The sequence below is a fragment of the Podarcis cretensis genome (assembly GCF_951804945.1).
Source record: "Podarcis cretensis genome assembly, chromosome: 1".
Lineage (NCBI taxonomy): Eukaryota > Metazoa > Chordata > Lepidosauria > Squamata > Lacertidae > Podarcis > Podarcis cretensis.
Window position 1 is genome coordinate 45870794 of NC_137170.1, and position 21444 is coordinate 45892237.

The window sequence follows — 21444 nt, forward strand, 5'->3', positions numbered from 1 at the left end:
ATTTGGGAAGCAGTTTCTGATTGGCTACCTGGAACATTTACATCAAAGGTGGTGCAAACTAAATGCTGTCTTATTACGGAGGCCAGCTTTCCCAGGTCTGAATTTTCAATAAAATTCTAGAGCATTGTCCCAGTGTCTGGATTCCATTGGAAACTACAAGATCTGAAATCCACAACACTACAACTGCTTGAGCCACCTGCTGGATCACTGTATATTGCAATGTTCTCAGGGTTTGTTGGTTTGTTTGTTTTTGTGTTGGCAGTGTGAGATAGGGACTCCAATTCACTGACTGCATCATTGGGATAACTGTAAGTGAGGTCAATAGACATAGACTTTCAGGGACACATTTGACCTCAGTCAGAAGTGGGAAGTTTTGAACCTGGGGGCATACTTGTGGATTTGTCTGTTGCTATATTCTTCTTGCTGGTGCCTTTTGTTAATGTGAATAAAATTATCTGGCTATATATCAGGTGTGTGTGTCCAGGGACAAGGGGAGGACATTTTCTCTGATATCCAAATTTGACTCCCAGATTTTCCTTGGGGTGGGATCTGAATCTAGAACTGAATTCTCAACCCGCAAAAAAATAACTCATAGCCTGCTGAACCCAACCCTAGTTTACAACCCACATGTTTCACTAATGTCCCACTGTATGATCATTGTCATAGACTGACTAGTCCAATGAATCCCTAGAATCATGAAAAAGTCTAAATCCAGGCAGCAAAGCAAAATCACAAAAACTTAACTTATGTCCACAATTCAGAAGGCCACAGTGACAAAAAGCAAGCCAGGAGTAGGAAGGGAAGCAGGACTAAGACAAAGACTCAATGGTAGTGGGAAAGTAGCAAAGACCAAGGTGAAAAGCAGGAAACAGAGGGGCCATACCTCTGTAATAGTAGATCCTAATAACTAATGAGTAGTCTGCTCCAAGGACTATCTCATTTTGCTGCCTATCATGAAGAATAAGATATTACAGAGAGAGGGAGAGAAAGGATAGAGAATCCATCTAGTCAATCAGACTGGTACTTGAATCTTGGAGGTTTTTAAGGAGAAGTTGGGTGGCCATCTGCCATAGATGCTTTAGCTGAGATTCCTGCATTGTAGGGGATTGGACTAAAAGATTCTTGCGGTCCCTTCCAACTCTACAATTCTATGATTCTATTATAGGTCCAGCAGGGCTGGCTTTGTCAAGCAGCCAGTTAAATGTTATCGTGTAGTAAAATGACCTGCAAAATGCTGAAGTTTTAATTTGTTTTATCAACTTCAGATTTAAATTTGGTCATTTTAAATATACTTACAATTGCCCTAATATCAATTTAGGGAATTTATCAGTGAAACCAACTATTGTGAAGACCAAGGGTGAGATGGTTAGAGTGACAGCTGAGTAAGGAAACTGGGGAGTTTGAAAATAAGGTCACACTTAACTGAAGTTGCTTCTTTTTTTAAAGCCAACCAACTATGGACTTCAGAAGCTATGGCTTCCAACTGGAGGCAGTTCAGTAAAAGTTGTGTGTAGCAGCTGCTGCAGCATGTTCTGATCAGCCCATATAGAACAGCTTACTATGTGTATGAGCTCATCATGTTTCTCCTGGTAATGGTGTGAAACGGCTTCACAAAATGGGGGCAACCCGTGAGACAAAGCTACATTACACTGTGACAGGGAGTCATTGCCATGCAGAGCAGAAGCTATTTTCAAGCAGCCTCCAAGTGGTGTTTATAACATAAGAACACATCAACTGATGCTTATCATTTTCTCTAGGGCTCATAATCAATATAAAACTAGAAAGCAATGATTCAAAAACTAAAAATGTCTCACAGATGTTTGTGATCCTGAAGAATAATTTAAATGTATAATGACATCCACTTTCCTCTCAGGCCTCAGGAGTGGTGGGTAGCTGATATCTATATATGCTGCAGTATCTGTGATAGACAGGTATTCTGATGTAGCTGTCAGCTGGTTGGGAAGAGTGTCTAGATCAGTATCTGAAAGGCAAATACCATGGTTAGCAATTAATAGTCTGCTGCTACTTTGATTAATATACACTTTCACAGTTTTCTGTATTTGTCTGCAGTTCTAAAAAGAGCTTTGCATTCCAAAGCTCAAGATCCTTTACTCCTTCCCCAACAATATCACAACTGGAAAGAGACCTGCTGGAATGTAATGTAAAAGTGCTGTCTAAAATGTATAAAATATTATTGGAATATTGGGATATTATTGGAATGGGAGACAAAGGATGAGCAAGTAAAATCCTCAATGATACAATGGGCAATAGATATTGGTCATCATATAGATATGGAAGCATGAAAAGGGTTATGGAATATGGATATAAAATTGACAGTATGTTATGATCTAAGAGAAAATTATATGAAAATGATATACTGATGGTATCTAAAACTGAGTAAATTGGCAAAAATGTATAAATCTAAATCAAATAAGTGTTGGAAATGTAAAGAGAAAGAAGGTTGTTTTTATCACATGTGGTGGTCTTGTAGTAAGGTTAAAGCTTACTGGGAAATGATATATACTGAATTGAAAAGGATGTTTAAAATAATGTTTGTAAAAAAATCCCATAAGCTTTTCTTTTGGAATTATATGGACAGAACTACAGAAACTGTACAGAAACTTCTTCATGTATGCTACTACAGCGGCAAGAATGTTACTTGCCCCAAAATGGAAAGAGGCAGAAGTCCCAGCAAAGGAAGAATGGATACAAAAACTTATGAAAAATGCAGTAATAGTGAAACTTCCCGGACGAATAAGAAATTAAGATAACAAACTTTTTTTTATAAAAGAATGGAAATGGTTTGTTGAATATTTACAGATAAATTGTAAACAGATAAGAACATTGGCAGGATTGTTGTAATAACCTGAAGTTTGATAAGAGTATATATTTAAAGTAGATGAATAAATGAGCAAACTAAGTTAATTTGGATATGCAGAAGATATTAAAAATAAATTTAAAGAACCACAGAAAGAGGGAGAAGGAAGTCAAGTTCTGAAATGTTAAAATGATTGTCAAATTAGTGAAATGTATAAACCTGAAAAGCATAAATAATTTTTTTAAAAAAAATTCATCTCAATTATCATCAACCCAGTTAAACTTTAAAACTTGGAGATCAGTCAACTTGGTTAGTCAAGCCCTGACCACGTACCTTTCCATAATGCAAAGTTTTTATTATCTATATATCCATCATTTAATTGGAATTCCCTTATGAAATTGTAGAACTTTGAGGTTGTTATCCTTTGTGTTAAGACTTCACGAAGGGTCTTCATGAATTTATTGGCAGGGATAACCAAGCGAGTATTCAATTCATCTGCTTTTGGTGGCTGAGGTGGTCTTTCTTCTGCAAGTCAGAATAAATGGTAAATTTTATTTACTGAAGCAGTCATAAGGAACACATGCAATGATATGAACTGATGTATAGTGAAATAATCAGGGTTTCCCCCGATTATGTGACGGCTGTATATTTATCAACTATATACCATATTGAGGAAGCCATATTCAGGTATCTGTTCATATAAAATGAATGCGTAAAGAGGTAGTCTCTGCACATTCAGCTAAACCCTAATAAAAGTAGGTAGGTGAGGTGCAGAATTCATTCCTCATGATGGGTGCAGGCTGTTCCTTACATACCTTATCATCAGGACTATCCCAAGATATTTTGCTGCCTGAGTTGAAGAACAAGATGATGCCACCCTTCCAAGCCAACCAGACCGGCAAATAAATCTAAATGCAAGCTCAGGGGAAAGTGGAAGAGATCAGCTCTGCACTACAGGCAAATCCCCATTTACGTGTGTTCAATATGTGCGCAACCACACACCTGCTGCCATGGGTTAATTTGTTATTGGCATAAAACTGCACTGCCTTCCTTTGAAAATACAGCAATGGAAGTTGCAAAATCTATCGCTATATTTGCTGCTGCTAGCTTAGACAGGAATTTTGTCAGTATATTGGTGCTAGATGAGGGCAAATAAACCAAAGCTTAATCCTGACAAGATGTTAAGTCCTGTGGGTTGGGTTGGTTCTTGTAGCTGAGGACTAGATAGTTAGCGTGTTCTAGATGGGGTTGTACTCCCTTGGAAAGAAGGAACATAGGTCTAGAGGTGGTAGAGTCCACATTGTCACTAGAAGATCAAAGTGACCTTAGTGGCACATCAAGCCTTTTGCCAGTTCCAGCTGGATCACCAGCTACAGCCATTCCTATAAAGCCAGGTGAAGAAGAAGAAGAAGAAGAAGAAGAAGAAGAAGAAGAAGAAGAAGAAGAAGAAAAAGAGTTTGGATTTGATATCCCGCTTTATCACTACCTCAAGGAGTCTCAAAGTGGCTAACATTCTCCTTTCCCTTCCTCCCCCATAACAAACACTCTGTGAGGTGAGTGGGGCTGAGAGACTTCAGAGAAGTGTGACTAGCCCAAGGTCACCCATCAGATGCATGTGGAGGAGTGGGGACATGAACCCGGTTCACCAGATTATGAGTCTACCACTCTTAACCACTACACCACACTGGCCAATGCGCTATTAATCTAATGGCTGGATTACTGTAACATGCTGTGTGTGAGGCTGTCCTTAAAGATGATCCAGAAACCCTGGTTGTGCAGACTGTAGTGGCCAGGTTGCTTAGTGGCTTAACCTATTGGGACCATGTGACACTGATTCCAAAAGAGATGCACTGGGTGCCAATGCACTATACATTGTTTTCTAGTTCTGGGTGGTTCACTCACTATGGCTCCTTTTTGGACAGAGATGACTTGGACATGGTACTAGTAATTTACTGATTAGATTATTGCAATGTGCTGTGCTAGGGAGTGCCATTGAAGGTGGCTAGGAAACTACACACACACACACACACACACACACACACACACAGCTTTTCTGTTTCATCGTATCATCAACACATACTGTGTTATAGTCATATGCAGGCTAATAAGAAGGAAAAATAACATAAATAAAAGACATATATAAAAGAATATTAGTAGTAACATTACTTATTCCTCCAGTTTATTTGACTCTTGTAAATGTTATCTTTAATTCCCCTTACACTCTTTCCTTGGTTTCCTAACTGCTACCTTTTCAATTGTGTTTCCTTACTCTACTAAATTCTTTTCATTACCTTATATAATCCCACGTTATGACCGCTACTGCTGAGTTAATTTTTGTCAGTCTGTTACCATTATTTTTTGTTACAATATTTTTCCATATAATCTATATATAATGCCCCGTCCTCTTTTAAATCCTTGTCATCTTTTGTTTCTTAATCTATTTCTCATGCTGGCAAATTATATATATTCTAATAATTTAAGATGCCTAGGAAAACTTCAACTGGCTCAAAATATGGAAAGGGGGACACAATCTCTTAGAGTAAACAAATGAAATTTTAGCACAAGGCATGATAAAAGTCTGTCATTTTATCAGGACAAGTTACCTGTTTACTGTTGTAACAATTGTTTTCTCAAAATTTATCTTCTGTACCATGAAAATAAATAAAAACACTATTTTATTTTAAAAATTCAGCAGATTATCGGCTGGTGATCACTTTAGAATTCACATATAGAATTCATATAACCCGTGCTTTAAAAATAGCTGCACTGGTTGTGAGTTTGTTTCTGAGGCCAATTCAAGGTGCTTACACTACTGTTTAGAACCCAAAACAATTTAGACCCCAAGTATCTGTACCTTCTCTAAAGAACCTCTCAAGCGTTGAGATCTGCGGAGCTCCACCTCCCTCTGAGATTCATGGGAGATGGCCTGGGAAAGGGACATTCCCTGTGGCAGCCCCTAAATTGTGGGATTCCTTTCTCACAGAGGTGTGCCTGGCACCTTCATTGTACAGCTTTTGTTGTATGTTGAAGACACACCTCTTAACCCTGGCCTATGACACTTGTGATATGCAGTGCATTTTTTCTTTAAAAAAAATAGTTCAAAACAGGAAAAATAAATACAGTAAATGGACAAAAGTACAAAGAAAATGCATTACATCATATTACACAGCTGACAGTTCACAGTAACTTCCACATTGGCATGATGTTGTGTGCACCAACATCTTCCTACTCATATTGAAATACTGCCAAACTTTCAATGAGGCCAAACTTTCATCAGCAAAACACCACACATTCACATTCCACACTGCTTCACACATTAAACGCTCGCTTCCATCTGAGACTCAGGAAACACCGTGACAAGAAATGAGGCCGCCATTGGGGGGTAATGAGGCCGCCATTGGAAATGATGATTCACTGTGCTGGAGAAGAAACTAATTTTTTTTTAATTTTTAGTTTCTTCTCCCATTAGATTCACAAAATGTTTAGGGGTATGCATACCCCTGCATCCCCCCAGAAAAAAGCACTGGTGATATGTATATTTTTAGAACTCACTCTGGTGGTGATTGTAATTTTTTAATGCTGCATATTATATCAGCTGAGGATGTTCTGGCAAACGGCAGGTAATAATCAAATAACAATAATGTGCCAACTCAAGTTGCTAGTGTTGAAATCAGCTTTCTACAATTTGGGACCCAGGCACTTTAAAAATGTGCAGCCCTGGGATTCCTTACCAGGAAGGATGGCCTAAAAATATATTAAGTACATAATTAGCATACAATGGGGAGGGACAGGATGAAGAAGAATTTTAAATTTTATAACCAAATGTAAAACGAAACATGGATGACTAACCAATATCTTGTACTTTGTCCCTGGTAAGCAGGTACCACAGACCTTCTTCCGAAGAATCAAGTGCACGCCAGGAATCCAGTAGGTTATAAGAAAATACATTACTCCACACACCTAGAGAAAAGGAGGGAGAGATCAAGTAAGAAGTGCAAACATCATAAGGGGCAATCTGCATCCCAGTTTGTTGTGACTACTTTCTTTTTTCCCTCCGCTGTCACCACCAAAAGTAATGGGGTCTTGCGGGGGGGGCACCAAAAATTGCTTGGGGTTGGTCTCATTGGGTCTTCCGGCCAGGGATTAGCCACACCTATGTTAGGCTCCAGGTGAGCCACACCTTTTGAGGGACAAGGCATGACAGGAAAGCTAAAAGCAAAGCGAAAATAACCTAAAGCACAATGTTTGAAAGCCCTCACACCAGATATTTTCAATAAAAAATAAAAAATCATTTCCCATCTTTCTTGGTTCCCTCGGAAAGGTGTGTGAGGACTAACTGAGGTTCACTGTTTTAAAAGTGTTTCAAAGAAAAATGACATTTTACAATGTCCTTCACAACATTATCAGGGTTTGAATTGGGCACTCTAACTCAAAGAAGATAATTCTTCAATTGAGTTTCCAACAACCTGCAACCTTCCTTTGACCCTGTCATTACTATTACCGAATACAATCCAGGAAGGAAAGTTAGTTCTCCTCTAGCCACTAACAGTAAACTTTGACTCTACTAGTCCTGTGAATATTCGAGGCAAAACAATAATGGAGTTGTCTTAAGGAATGAATTAGTGTTGTGGAGGGATAGTTGCTATATAGGCTTCAGTTCACTAATTACTTAGATGACACCGTGACAATGTGCCAAATTAATAGATGATACCAAATTTGGAAGAGTTGCTTTAGTAAACAGGCTAAACATTTTAAAATATTTTAACACAGCAGGTAGTTGAGCAGATGGAAACAGAATAAAAGGCTTTAGGAACAAGTGTAAATTGAGGGAGACACACTAAATGCATGCATATGAGATCAGACTCCTAGCAATATTACTTCCAAGATGCATGTAGGGTTAATGCCCATCTGTTTGTTTTATATTATTTATCTGTGCATGGATAGTTTAATGTGAAATCAGGCTGGTTTTTGCTACACCACTCTGATTTTATCCAGAATGTACTGTTTTGCATACTGATTGGCAACTACATAAGTGTTGCTTACATGAAGAAAACAAGGGATGTAGAAATCACATTGTGTAAATTTTCCTCAGTGAATAAGCTGAACTGGGCAATTATTTGCCTCAGTAAAAGCTCAACTCTTTCACACTATCCTAAAGTCAGTGGAGCTTATTGCTAAGCAAGTATGTAGAGTAGAATAGCTCTTGTGGTTTTTAGGCAGTAAACAAACCTTCATGCCACAGTCAGATTTTTTTTTCTTCTAATGGGAATTGGAGGGATTTTTAACATTATAGTATCTTGAAAATGGTATCTGCAACTCATGTTTGTAAAAGTAGAGAATTTAAGTCACCTTTCATGAAACAGATTCCAGATTCTGGAAGTTTCCTCATCAGCCGTCCCATGAAGAATTTACTTCCAAAGTCCTCAGCACGAACATAGGCCCCATATTTTATTATTCCAACCTCAAAAGGAGTGAATTCCATCCATTCTATAACAGGACAAAAGCAATTATAGGTTCAAATTAAAAGTTTGCTTTGGTGAAATCTGGGTTTGTGGTTGTTGCATTTTGAGTATTTATCATAGCAGATATATGACCTGACCTGAATGTCAGAAAAGAGAAAGAAAAGCAGAACCGTATACACAATGTTTTATTAGAACAGATAAAAATAATATTTTAAAAACTGAGGAAAAATTATTTTCAGTTCACAATAAGAGGAGAGTTGTGTTTTGTGGTCCCCATTCTCAGCTGGTGGGCACCATTTTACCTTCCTAGAAAGCTTAAAAGTGATGTCAGATACCATTGACTTGACTCTCTTTGACTTCATGATGATGCTACGTGATGTTGTGACATTATCTTCCATCAGAATTAGGGCAAAGGTTCATGCCCACATTCTGGGGTTCAACAAAAGAAAAAAAGCACCCCAGATACTGGGAATTCCTGGGAATACTAGCGCTGCAAGTGATAAGTTTGTTGTACTCTTGATCCTCTTACAAGCCCTCCATAAATTGCCAAGATGCTTCCCCAATGTTATAGCATTCAGAAAGAGCAGTGAAGTTGGAGGATCCCGGTTTGGCTAAGTCTTAATTAAATGTATTACAAGATTGTCTTCAAATAATCTGAGATAATTATTCAACTCAGCTACAATTATTTAAAGCGGTAGATGTAGGGAAGCTACCATAAATAGTGGGTTGGATCCTTTGTTTGCGGAACTCCTCTCTGCCACAATTGCACTTGCACCCAAAATGGTGATTCTAGCCTTGGATACTGTCTGGGAACTGCCATCAGGGCTGGAGGGAGAGAGCGGGCTCCAGAGGGGTCCCAGAGAGCGTCCCGGGATGGGGAGAGGCAGCCCATCTTCTGGGGAAGAGAATCAGCGTAGCACCAGTGGAGAAGGGGGGCAGATGGGGGAAGCGGCAAGGCGGTCCCATGACTCCTTGCCAGGGACCAGCGGGGAGAGTTAGGGTCCTCCGCTGCCTACACCCTCCTTGCGCAGAAGGCTTCCGTGCAGGGAGAGTAGGAGGAGACTAGGCGTCAAAGAGCTTCTTTGCTGGAAGAAGTTCAAGAAACGCCCACTGACGGATTCTGCCAGCGATTGAGAAAGCCACGGGTGAGTGGCTGTCCAGACAGAAAAGGTTCACTCAGGCAACCCAGCCAGGTGTTGCGCCGGTTTACGCACGAGCGACCCCTAGAACCATTATAGATACCTATGGAAGCAGAAGGCTACCTGATCCCCACTTCTTGGAGGTGAAGTACAAAAGTGAGCTTAGATAGCAGTTCCAATTTGGTAAGGTCAAATTAGCCAACCCACCATAAGAGAAAGATAGTGGTGACAACTTCGTGACAAGGAACACAGACGGCTGCAGGTAGTGATTGGACGACTGCCCCTTTATTTCCCTGGATTAATCTGCTTTGTTTCCCATGCCCTTGGATATCCACAAAGTCTAGGGAGTGTCTTGGATATCTTCAATTTTCTGAACAAGAGGGCTCTTGCTTCTGTGGGTGTGTGGAGTGCCCCAGGGTGCAATACTCTCCCCGATGCTTTTTAACATCTTTATGCGCCCCCTCGCCCAGCTTGTCCGGAGTTTTGGGCTGGGTTGCCATCAGTATGTTGATGACACCCAACTCTATCTGTTGATGGATGGCCATCCTGACTCGGCCCCAGACACACTGATCAGATGCTTGGAAGCTGTGGCTGGATGGTTACGTGGGAGCCGGTTAAAGTGAAATCCTTCGAAGACAGAGGTCCTCTGGCTGGGACAGGACGATATGGGATTGAGGGGGCAACTCCCATCTCTTGCGGGGGTGCAATTAGTGCCAGCACCGTCCGTTAAGAGTTTGGGTGTAATCTTCGATACCTCCCTCTCCATGGAGGCGCAGATTGCAGCTATAACAAAGGCGGCATTTTTTCATCTCCGCCAAGCTAAGCAGTTGGCTCCTTACCTCTCTCGCCCTGACCTAGCCACTGTGATCCACGCGACGGTCACCTCCAGACTGGATTATTGTAACTCACTCTACGTGGGGCTGCCCTTGAGACTGACCCAGAAACTCCAGCGGGTGCAGAATGCCACAGCGAGACTCCTTACGGGGTCTTCGCTGCGAGATCACATTCATCCGGTGCTATACCAGCTGCACTGGCTCCCGGTGGAGTACAGGATCAGGTTTAAGGTGCTGGTTTTAACCTTCAAAGCCCTATACGGCCTAGGACCCTCGTACCTACGGGACCGCCTCTCCTGGTATGCCCCACAGAGGAACTTACGGTCTTCAAATAAAAACATCTTGAAGGTCCCAGGCCACAGAGAGGTTAGGCTGGCCTCAACTAGAGCCAGGGCTTTTTCGGCTGCGGCTCCAGCCTGGTGGAACACTCTGTCACAAGAGACAAGGGCCCTGCAGGACTTGACATCTTTCCGCAGGGCCTGCAAGACAGAGCTGTTCCACCTGGCCTTTGGTCAGGGCGCAGCCTGACCCCCTCCTTTGGCAATCTTTACAAAACTTTAGTTTATGGTTGCCATCAATTTGGATTTTAATTAACTTTTATAATGTTTTTATAATGTTGCACTGTTTTGGTGTTGCTAGCCGCCCTGAGCCCGGCTTCGGCTGGGGAGGGCGGGATATAAATACAATTTATTATTATTATTATTATTATTATTATTATTATTATTATTATTTTAATGAAAAGGCTGTTGTGCAACAGATCCTCATTAAAAATTCTGGATAGTCACATGACCTGCTCTGGAAATAAGGAAGGCTCCTGGTGAAAGAAGGAGAAGATATTTCTGGCCTCCCCATCCCTGGCCTTACTGGTGCCGTAACATGCAAAGCATAGGTCACACACAGCTCAGCTAGGCTCCCACCTCATGTCCCATGAGCAGGTACTAGTTTTATCTCGCTCTAGCTGGAAGAGAGACCTTCTTTCTTAGGATGCTCAGCTGAAAGGATAGGTAAACACCTCTTCTCAAGACCAAGACCTATCAAGGTGTGACGTAAAGGCACAGAAGTGATATTCTGGTCCCCCTTTGCATTCTAAAGGTCTTCAATTGATGAAGGAGTGCTGTTTTTACAGATCCCTCAATACAAGAGGGATCTTTCGGAGCAGATTTTCATGCTCGCTTATGTAACTAGTTTTTATACTTGTAAAATGTTTATATGCCTATTGTGGCATTTAGTGGCATATAAATAAATACATTAAATATGAAAAAGTGTTAATCATAAAGTCAATAGTAAGTCAAGTCACCGTGGGAGCTTTTTCAGTTTCAAATCAAATACAATATGGATAACATTACCTTTAAATTCTGCAAGGCTATAGTTGTCCTTGGTGTTGAGTACCATGTATATAGGCAGAGGGTTTTGACTGTGAGTCAGGGCACGCTTCTGCCCTGAGAGTGTGTCGCTGCATCTCTTTAAAAATAATGGTTTAAATAACAACAAATTATTAAAACGGCAAGGAAATCCAATCCTATAGGCAGTAACAAATATTAGGAAGGGGTGGTGAGAAGACAAGCTTAATCCCTAACCCTGATTTCATCCGCATATCTAAAAACGCTTCATCTCCACCATCTCTCAGGCCCTGTTCACATCCCAACAGGCCTCATCTGAAGTGAAAGATGGGTTGAAATTCCTCTAAGGAATTAGCTGAGAATGTGTTTTTGGGGGTCCTTTAAATAAAATATTAAGAGAATTTCAGCCGCTGCCTGAAAAATATTTTGTGAAATCACACACACAGCTTTCTCCCAGCCAGTAGGACTGATGGAGAATTTCAGGAGCAGCTATAAATTCAACCCAATGGCAACTTCTGTTGGCTAGGCTCTGGTAAACTCTGAATTAGATTGCTGAAAAGCATCGTATGTGGAGCTGTCTTTGAAGGAAATTTGGAAACTGCTTTTGGTGCAGAATTCAGCAGGCCGGTTGCTCATCAAGACAAGATGGTCTGAGCACATTACACCGATCCTGGCATTATTGCACTGGCTCCCGCTTAGTTTCTGGGCTCAATTCCAAGTACTGGTTTTGACCGATAAAGCCTTAAACAGCTCAGGACTGCAATATCTCAAGGACCGCCTCTCCCCATATGAACCAACCTGGACCCTGCAATCATAATCTGAGGCCCATCTTCATATGCCTCCGCCATGAGAGGTCTGGAAGGCGGCAACAAGGGAATAGGTATTTTCTGTGGTAGGAGCTCCCCTTTTGTGGAATGCTCTCCCCAGAGAGGCTTGCCTGGCTCCTTCATTATTTATCTTTAGGGGCCAAATAAAAGCATTCCTTTTTAACCAGGCCAGTGACTGATTAACATTCCAGGGCCATTTAAATGGGGTTATTGGTTTGTGTTTGCTCTTGGTTCTTGTCTTTATTATGCATTTTGAGTTCTCATTTTGAAATTTTATGTTGTGAATCATCATCATCTCTCAGATTTAATTTCAGAAAATAGAAAATGAATAAAAACAGAAATATATATTACCCCATTGCTCAATGCTTTGTCAATGAAAAGTCCCCAAAGATCAGTGACACATGTTTTGTAGCCTTCCTTTTGCCGATGTTCCAGTGCATCACTGTATTCCTTTAAGTTTTGGAGGGAAAACAAGTCCAGCTTGCATTTGGTGATACTCTTGCGAGCCTCTGAAATTGCTCCTGAAAGGTCTTGCTGTGACCAGTCAGCATGTTCATAAAGATTGGATAAGGCCCTAGGGGAGATGAATTATTTATTCATTTATTCATTTTTTCATTTATATTCTGCCTTTCCTCCACAGAGCCAAGGTGGAGTATATGGCTCTCCCTGTCTCCATTTTGTTCCCATAACAAACTTGTGAAGCAGGTTAGGCTGAGAGATAGTGACTTCCTGAAAGTGTAAAATAATGGGAGTGTAAAATAAATTACTATGAGACATACTGAATATTATCAGTAAAGCAAAACAAAAAAACAAAAAAAGCCAATTGTCTTTATGAAAAACCAGAAAAACATGCAAAAGTTGGCTAGGTTGTTGTTGCTTGGAAAGAATTTGATACGCCCGTGGGATTTTTCAGTGCAAATAACGTCAAAGCCTAAGGAAAGAGCTCAGCAGTCAGCAAAAGGAAAAAGGAAGACTATATATATATATATATATATATATATATATATCCCAAAAAAACTACAACCCCCCCTCCCAAAACTGGATAAAGGCTAAAGATAAACAAAGTGCAACTATAAGGGACTGAAAATAAAAGATTTCCGGGTTGACTATGAAGCCAGTGGCATTAGATGGCGTATATTGTTGTACACTGCTGCAAGGAGCAGGGCAGCTCTGGTACTGACGCTCGCACCCGGGCGTGTCGGAAACCCATCATCTTAGGCATGCCAAGTGTAGGGACTGAGTAGGACTGAGTAAGCTGTCTGGGTATAGATTTGATTGCTGATTCAGGACCCTAAACTGTGTTTTATATAATCGACTTTTTATTTGGTTCTGTGTGCATCGCAATGTTCTTTTGTTGCTATGACCAATGGCTGACGCAAATAAAGTTTCATTCATTCACTCTGTCTGGGTATGGAACTGGGACTGGGAGAGTGCACCATGGAGAAAGCAGAAGGCCTGAAGAGATTGTGAAGACCAGAAACTTGCTCGAAATGAATAAGCTGTCCCTGTGTAGGTGCTGGGTTAAAAGTGTAAGTGCGTGTGTAAGCTGAGCTAGAAGCAGGCAGAAGCCAGAGAGTGTGAGAGACTGCTAGAATCCAACGCTGTGACTATGGGAGAAGCAAGACCTTCTGAGGTGTTAATGCTGTGAGCCCCTCCATCATAGGCTCAGGTTGCATATATGTGTAAATAAACCATATATCATACAGGCACCCTTGTCTCAGAATAGTGCAAAATTCCAGGGATTTCAGGAGCTTACGCAGAGTTCAGTTTCCAGAGTTCAGCAGAGACTGTGGTGTATCTAGGATATATGCTTCAAAGATCAGCTCACTCACAAACACTGGCTTTTGTCTTTCTCACTACCAGACAGGTGAGGGAGGCAAGCTACTCATTTGCCCTCTGGTACACAGCGCCTAGGGCTTGCCGATCGAAAGGTCGGTGGTTCGAATCCCTGTGGCGGGGTGCGCTCCCGCTGCTCGGTCCCAGCGCCTGCCAACCTAGCAGTTCGAAAGCACCTCCGGGTGCAAGTAGATAAATAGGGACCGCTTACCGGCGGGAAGGTAAACGGCGTTTCTGTGTGCGGCTCTGGCTCGCCAGAGCAGCGATGTCACGCTGGCCACATGACCCGGAAGTGTCTCCGGACAGCGCTGGCCCCTGGCCTCTTAAGTGAGATGGGCGCACAACCCCAGAGTCTGTCAAGACTGGCCCGTACGGGCAGGGGTACCTTTACCTTTACCTTTTACAAGGTCACTTCCTTTGTCAGAATAATGGCCATGCTTAGGCAGTACTTTGTCTGGCTAATTCAACAATTGAGTTCTCCATTGCTGGATCCAGGAATTATAAGAGATTCAGGCACCATATAGTTAACCACCGCCTGCCCCCTCACAAAAACAAAAACCACAACAGTATTTATATCTGAATGATTTATATTTGAATCCCACCCTTTCTCTTACGAGCCTAGATCAGGGATTTAGCCTCACCTCCACTCTGTTTGGAGAAAAGATAAATGACATAATAGATAAGAGAATGCCCAAGGACAACCAATGAGCTCCCTTGATGAACAAGAAATTCCCACATATTAACCAGCATGTCAGTTTATCACATCTAAATAAGGCTCATTTCCTAATCTAATACATTGTGCATGTTTTTCCTCCTCCTTAATCAGAGTTTTAGCATCATGTGTGAGTGTGCAGGAAGCAAATAGACTAGAAGTGGGGAACCAGTGGCCCAGAGATGTTGCTGTCCAACCCTGACAGCTGGCCAGAATGCCTGGGGCTTATGGGAGTTGGAGTCCAATAACATCTGAAGGGTCACAGGTTCCCCATTCCTGAAACAGATAATATATATCAATAATTTCATTGCCTCTCATGACTAATAATTCATTTTGTGCTCTAGTAATGTATCGGCTAGGGACGCAGGTGGCGCTGTGGGTTAAAGCCTCAGCGCCTAGGACTTGCCGATCGAAAGGTCGGCGGTTCGAATCCCTGCGGCAGGGTGCGCTCCCGCTGCTCGGTCCCAGCGCCTGCCAACCTAGCAGTTCGAAAGCACCTCCGGGTGCAAGTAGATAAATAGGGACCGCGTACCGGCGGGAAGGTAAACGGCGTTTCCGTGTGCGGCTCTGGCTCGCCAGAGCAGCGATGTCACACTGGCCACGTGACCCGGAAGTGTCTCCGGACAGCACTGGCCCCTGGCCTCTTAAGTGAGATGGGCGCACAACCCCAGAGTCTGTCAAGACTGGCCCGTACGGGCAGGGGTACCTTTACCTTTTTAATGTATCGGCTAATAATAATAATAATAATAATAATAATAATAATAATAATTTATTATTTGTACCCCGCCCATCTGGCTGGGTTTCCCCAGCCACTCTGGGAGGCTTCCAACAGAGATGAAAAATACACTAAAATGTCACATATTAAAAACTTCCCTGAACAGGGCTGCCTTCAGATGTTTTCTGAATGTCAGGTAGTTGCCCGCTTAGGGACGCGGGTGGCGCTGTGGGTTAAACCACAGAGCCTAGGACATGTCGATCAGAGATCACCAGTTCAAATCCCCGCGATGGGGTGAGTTCCCGTTGCTCAGTCCCTGCTCCTGCCAACCTAGCAGTTCGAAAGCACGTCAAAGTGCAAGTAGATAAAGCCACTTCCGGCCTGCCCAGGAGGTGGGGTTGCGGGCTTCACGCCCACCCCCATGCGAGTGGGGGCTGGTTTCAGCCCCCGCGAGAAGAGGGGAATCCCGGCCGGGTCTGCCCTATTTAGGGCCGGCGCAGAGGGGGCTCGCCCTCTTTTCGCCGGCTAGCCCTCACGTTTGTTTCCCGCATATCAGCTGTTCCTGCTTGTCTGAGATCTTATCTGTGTTGCCTGGAGGTTCCTGCCTTGCTTCTTTGTTGCCTTTGTTCTTGAGCTGCAGGGCACCTCGTGGAATATGTTGTAGCTTCACAGAAAAAGCTCCCTTTCTTTTACAGGGAATTTCCAGCATTCGCTGCTGGTGTTGCTTGATTTCTAAACTGCTTGATTTTCAGGAGTTGTTATTTCTAATTTTGTGGGGCTTTTCTCCTTCTGGGGGTTTCCCCCTTTGCGCTCCATTCCAGCTGCTGCAGTTTAACACAGGAGCTGAAATTGAGCAAAAATCACTGTGTGTGTGTGTTTGTGTGCTTTCCTTCCAGCATCTCTTTCACGTCTACAGTTTTACAGGGAGCTCTGTGTGTTTCGGTGCAAGTTCCCTGCCCTCAGGAGCTTGCTGTGCCTGCTGCTGCATGCCCCCTTCGGAGGAATTTATTCAGCTTTGTGGAGCTTTTTCTGGTGATCTGTTGCCTGCCCTCGACTGCTGACTGCCTTTTCGGCAAGGACCTCAAGGAAGAACGTTTGGCTCCTCTTCGTTATTTCCACGGCCGTTTGGAGGACGCAGCGCACCCATCCAATCAGGTTTTGCTGTTGGGACTTCAGGCTTTAGCTAGGGGTTTGTGCAGGGGAGCGCGGTGCAATTAGGCTGAACGGCAGCTGCGGGAGGAGAGTGGGCTGCATTTTGTGCCGGTTGTGTTTCATTTTACTGCCAGGGTGAGGGGCAGAATTTCTTGTTAAATAATCATTTCAGCAGCATTCTTGAGGGAGTGAGTTCTACAGGCTGTTTTATTTTCGCGTGGAAGTTTAGACTTGGAAAGCATCGGAAGCAGCTGCGCCGTTGCTGGGCAACCAGCGCGCCCCGGCTGCCATTTCATCCACCCACATGGCCTTCTGGGCGGCCGCCATTTTATTATAGGCATTCCACGTGGGAAGTAATTTTACAAACCCTCCCTTTTAAGTCTAACCGGCGAGAAAACCAGGGGAATAATTAACGTTCATAAGGGGTATGTGGGGAATGCCTGCAGGTTTTGCTCTTGAGGCTGCGGAATTTTTTATCGGTGTTAAAGGGCTAGCGTTAAGTGTTTCCGCATGTTCATTGTCGCTAGGCAACGGGAACGCATTACGGCCGCCATTTTGATTGCCCACGTGGCCTTGCGGCGGCAGCCATTTTAGGAGAGGCAAAACCACGTGGGAGCTATCTCCTTTTCGAGTGCCCCTCACTTTCTCGTTGGTTTTAAATTCAAAAGCAATATAAACTATACAAACAAAGGAAATAAACATAAGCAATATAAACAAAGGATGAAAGCACAATTATTAAAAGAGCCTAGCTTAAATAAGAGCGCGTAAGGGGCTGCAGAGAGCCCCTCCTCTTGGTGCATATGCTTGTATAGAGCTGGCTACAGAGTCTCTGGCTAGGCTGATCTTAGAATTAATATCCTCTAATTAATTTGACTTCTTTTGTTTATACTTACACTCTTAAGAATTTCATTCTGGGAATTTACGAAACTCATTTAAATTAAATTGAAGCATTAGTGCACAGTATATTGGAATTCAAATTATTTCATTCAGCTTGCGGTGCTCTGTGGAGCTGTGTCTTTTACTCTCTGTCTAGGCACTAAGTTTTATAATTTGGTATAGTCAACTCATAGTTATAAGGAAAAAGAGATCCGGGTTTTATATCACTTGATGTATTGAAGGGCTTCTTCGCCTGCAATCTCTTGCGAGCTTTGCATACAGGTTTATAGGGAATCTAAAGTAAATAGCTCATGCCTCTTCTACATTCATCTCTTTCTGGTATTTCATCTGTTAGTTTACAAGTATATATTTAATCTGGCAATTTAATTCATTTGGTTGATTTTGATAATAGTACTTAAGGGCTCTTGGGAGCTTTGCTTTGCTTATAGGTTTGTTGCATAAGTCAAATTATCATTTTTCACTGCTGTATTGCTGGGTTACAATTTATAATTCTACCTCTAGCTTGCTGCATAGCTGCTTACATTATCAAAGGTTCTCTTCTGTTTATTATAGACTCAGTATTCCTCTAAATACATTGCTTTGAGGTGTGGGCTGGTATTTTGGATTGCTATCCAGTGCAGATAATACTGAGCTACGGTGATATTGTTTGCAGCTAAATACAATTTGTTGGAGATTAGTTAGGCATCTTTGAGTCCTTTAAACTTACCAGTGCAGACAATACTGAACTACCGTGATATTGCTCGCAGCTCACGCATATAATCCAAGCTAGTTGGCGTTGATTTTACTGAACCAGGCTAATTAAGGGTATCAAACTATGTCTGCTCAAGAGAACCATCAAAAAGCAGCTATATCTGGGGTGGCACAAGGGAACCAGGAGGGGTCCCAGGCTTTGTAATGCCTGCTGAATCTGGGGGTGGCATAAGGGAACCAAGAGGGGCCTCAGGCCTTCGTAGTGCCTAGTAACCCACAGACTTTGGCACAGTTTTTTCAATGCTTTTTAGACATTTTATAGGCAATATAGTCCTGCAGACCAGGTGGCAGCGGCACCTCTTGCGTTCACCCAAGAATGCATCCCGGATACGCCACCTAATGTTGTGGACCGCCCCGGCACCTCCGCAGCCACCGCGGCAGTGCTGAGAGCAGCCAATGATTCAACAGTGGGTCCTGTGTCCAAGATGGGTCAGGGTAGCCTCCTGTGCCCTGCAACCCACAGGCCTAGTCAGTGTTTCCTCCACTTTTGAAACCTTTTACCAACAATTCAGGCCCATGGTCACTGCGGCCTCTTCCGAAATAGTGAGGAGCTCCCTTGCACTTTGGCCTCCTTATTTAGGGTTCCACATTCAGGTAGCAATCCATTTATGCGTATGATGGGCAAGGGAGAAAGAAGTCTAAGTAAGAAGAAGCATTCGGCCAAGAAGAGCAAAAGAAGTAAGCTTTCTGATACCGAGTACGATTCTGTAAAGCTTCCTGCTGCCCACCACCTACTGCGTTCCGAGCCACCAGAATTACTGGATGGAGCATATGGGTCCCTATGTGGAAAAACGAAAGTTGGAAAATTTGAAGCTAATCGAGTCCCTCACCATGAGGTTTGCTGGGAGTGTATGCCAGGGGGCAAATTGTAAGTATGCGCATGAATGTGAGAAGTGCCTAGGTAACCACCCAGCGTCTTCATGTTTTAAAGGTAAACAGCCCTTTCCAGGCAGCAGGGGGCATTTCAACCAGGGGTCTTGAAAAGCTCACAGACCCGCCAAAAAGAACAGCCACAAACTGGTATGAATTTGGCCCTTGACTGTTATGTTCTCTTCTGTTAAGCTCTCACCTCTTAGAACCCTTCTCGATAAATACCGTAAAATAGAGGCAGCAAAGTACCCTGGGAAAGAGTTTCTCTTATGGCTTCAAGATCCTCGTTTCATTACCCCCTAACTCAGGGAACCTCCCCAAAAAAAAACCAGTTTGGGAAATGCAAGCTATTGCAAAAATGAAATTAAAATAAATTTCTGGCCGGGAGGGTGGCCGGTCCCTTCAGGGAGCCTCCTATAGCGGTTTTACTCATTTCACACTTAGGCATTGTCCCCCCATAGACTCCGGGAGAGTATCCTATGATCCACAACCTACCCTACCCTAGAGGTGGCTCAGTCAATGATGCAATACCACAGAAGCCTTGTTCTGGGAAATATGCCTCCTTTGATCAGGCTATAAAGTGTATGCGCAGGTTCAGCAGGGGCGTGCTCTTGGCAAAGTGCGACATTGAGTTGACTTTCCGTCTCCTGCCAATTCACCCTGAGGAATTTCTATGGCAAGGTTTTTAGATTTGAGGGGGCTTATTCCATAGACAAATCTATGCCGATCGGGTGCTCAGTAGCTTGTGCACTTTGAGTCATTCAGTGCAATTCTGGACTGGGCTCTTCGCTTTAGAACTGGTTCTGAAGGGGTGACCCATTACCTCAATAACTCTTCTCCCCCATCATTAGTAATAGCCCTGATTGTGCTTCTACTTTAGAGGCTTTGACATGAGGAACTTGGGGTACCTTTGGTGGCGGACAAAACGGAGGGTCCAGTTTTGACCATAACCTATTTTGGGTATTGAATTGGACACAATTGCACAGACATCCCACCTACCAAGGGAGAGGTTAGCAGCACTTAAAAATTAATCCTGCAACTTCTTCCCCTCAAGAAGGTCACCCTTGGCCAGCGTAAATTCACGCTTCGGTTACCTCAACGTTGCATGCTGGGTAGTGTCCCCTGGCCACCCCTTTTGTGGGTGATTGGCTAAGCTGTCAGCAGGACTGGGCGCTCCGCAACACTGAGTGCGCCTCTCTAAAGTGGTCAAGTCGGACCTGAAGGTTAGTGCATGGAAAAGTACAATGGCATTTGCGGGCTGAAGAGTTCAGGAATACCTGGTGAGGTATGCTTCTGGACCGACAATCAAACGATTGGCAGTGTCCTGTCTAAACAATTTTCGCACTCTCCTAGAGTGGCAAATCTGTCCCGGACCTTTGTCCTTTTGTGCTTAGAATTAAACATCTATTTCTCTACCAAATTTACCCTGGGGTTATCAAGGGCATCACGGATGCACAGGCGCAGCAAATTGCCACAGCCATTCCAGGAGCACCTTTGGAGCCTTGGGAACGTGATGTCCTGAAGGGAGTATTAGCTTCAGGAGCCCTGCCCACGCTTAGATCTTATAAAAAGGCTTGGGTGGACTTTATGGAGTTTCAAGGCAAATTGATAAAATAATAATAATAGTAGTAGTAGTAGTAGTAGTAGTAGTAAAAAACAAAACCAAAAAAAAACTAAAAAAAAACAAACTAGGCTTGACACACCTCAAGGCAAATTAAAAGATCCTAGGCTTGACACACCTCCTACCAAGGCTGAAGCTCTGCAATACTTGGTACATTGGAGGGTGCTGGGTCGTGCAGCAAAGACTCTTAAACATCCAGTAGGCGGCAATCTCCTTTTTCTGTAAGGTTGTTTAATCCAGAGACCCTGGTGTGGCCTTCTTAGTGTGAAGGGCACTGTAGGGCTGGCGCAGGCTGCAGCCTCCTAAAAGTGATGGTAGAAGGCCCTTAACTTATGTCATTCTATGCCAATTCTTAAATAAACAAATAAATAAATAAAAGTAAAAGTAAAAGTAAAAGCTCCTGCCAACCTAGCAGTTCGAAAGCACGTCAAAGTGCAAGTAGATAAATAGGTACCGCTCCAGCGGGAAGGTA

The 21444-nt window shown here is 43.0% G+C and overlaps 1 protein-coding gene across 6 annotated transcripts in view; it reads right to left on the reverse strand.

Annotated features, from left to right (window-relative positions):
* Positions 1-21444, reverse strand: part of LOC307209455 (cytosolic phospholipase A2 epsilon-like) — a 77451-nt gene that overhangs the window by 2550 nt on the left and 53457 nt on the right. For all 6 annotated transcript variants that reach the window (XM_079964538.1, XM_079964537.1, XM_079964539.1 and 3 more), the window contains 6 exons: positions 12771-12993; positions 11599-11713; positions 8168-8305; positions 6668-6778; positions 3152-3343; positions 1815-1981 (listed from right to left, as the gene is read on the reverse strand). In XM_079964538.1, the coding sequence (XP_079820664.1) occupies positions 1815-1981; positions 3152-3343; positions 6668-6778; positions 8168-8305; positions 11599-11713; positions 12771-12993 (946 nt within the window). The remainder of the gene's footprint in view (positions 1-1814; positions 1982-3151; positions 3344-6667; positions 6779-8167; positions 8306-11598; positions 11714-12770; positions 12994-21444) is intronic.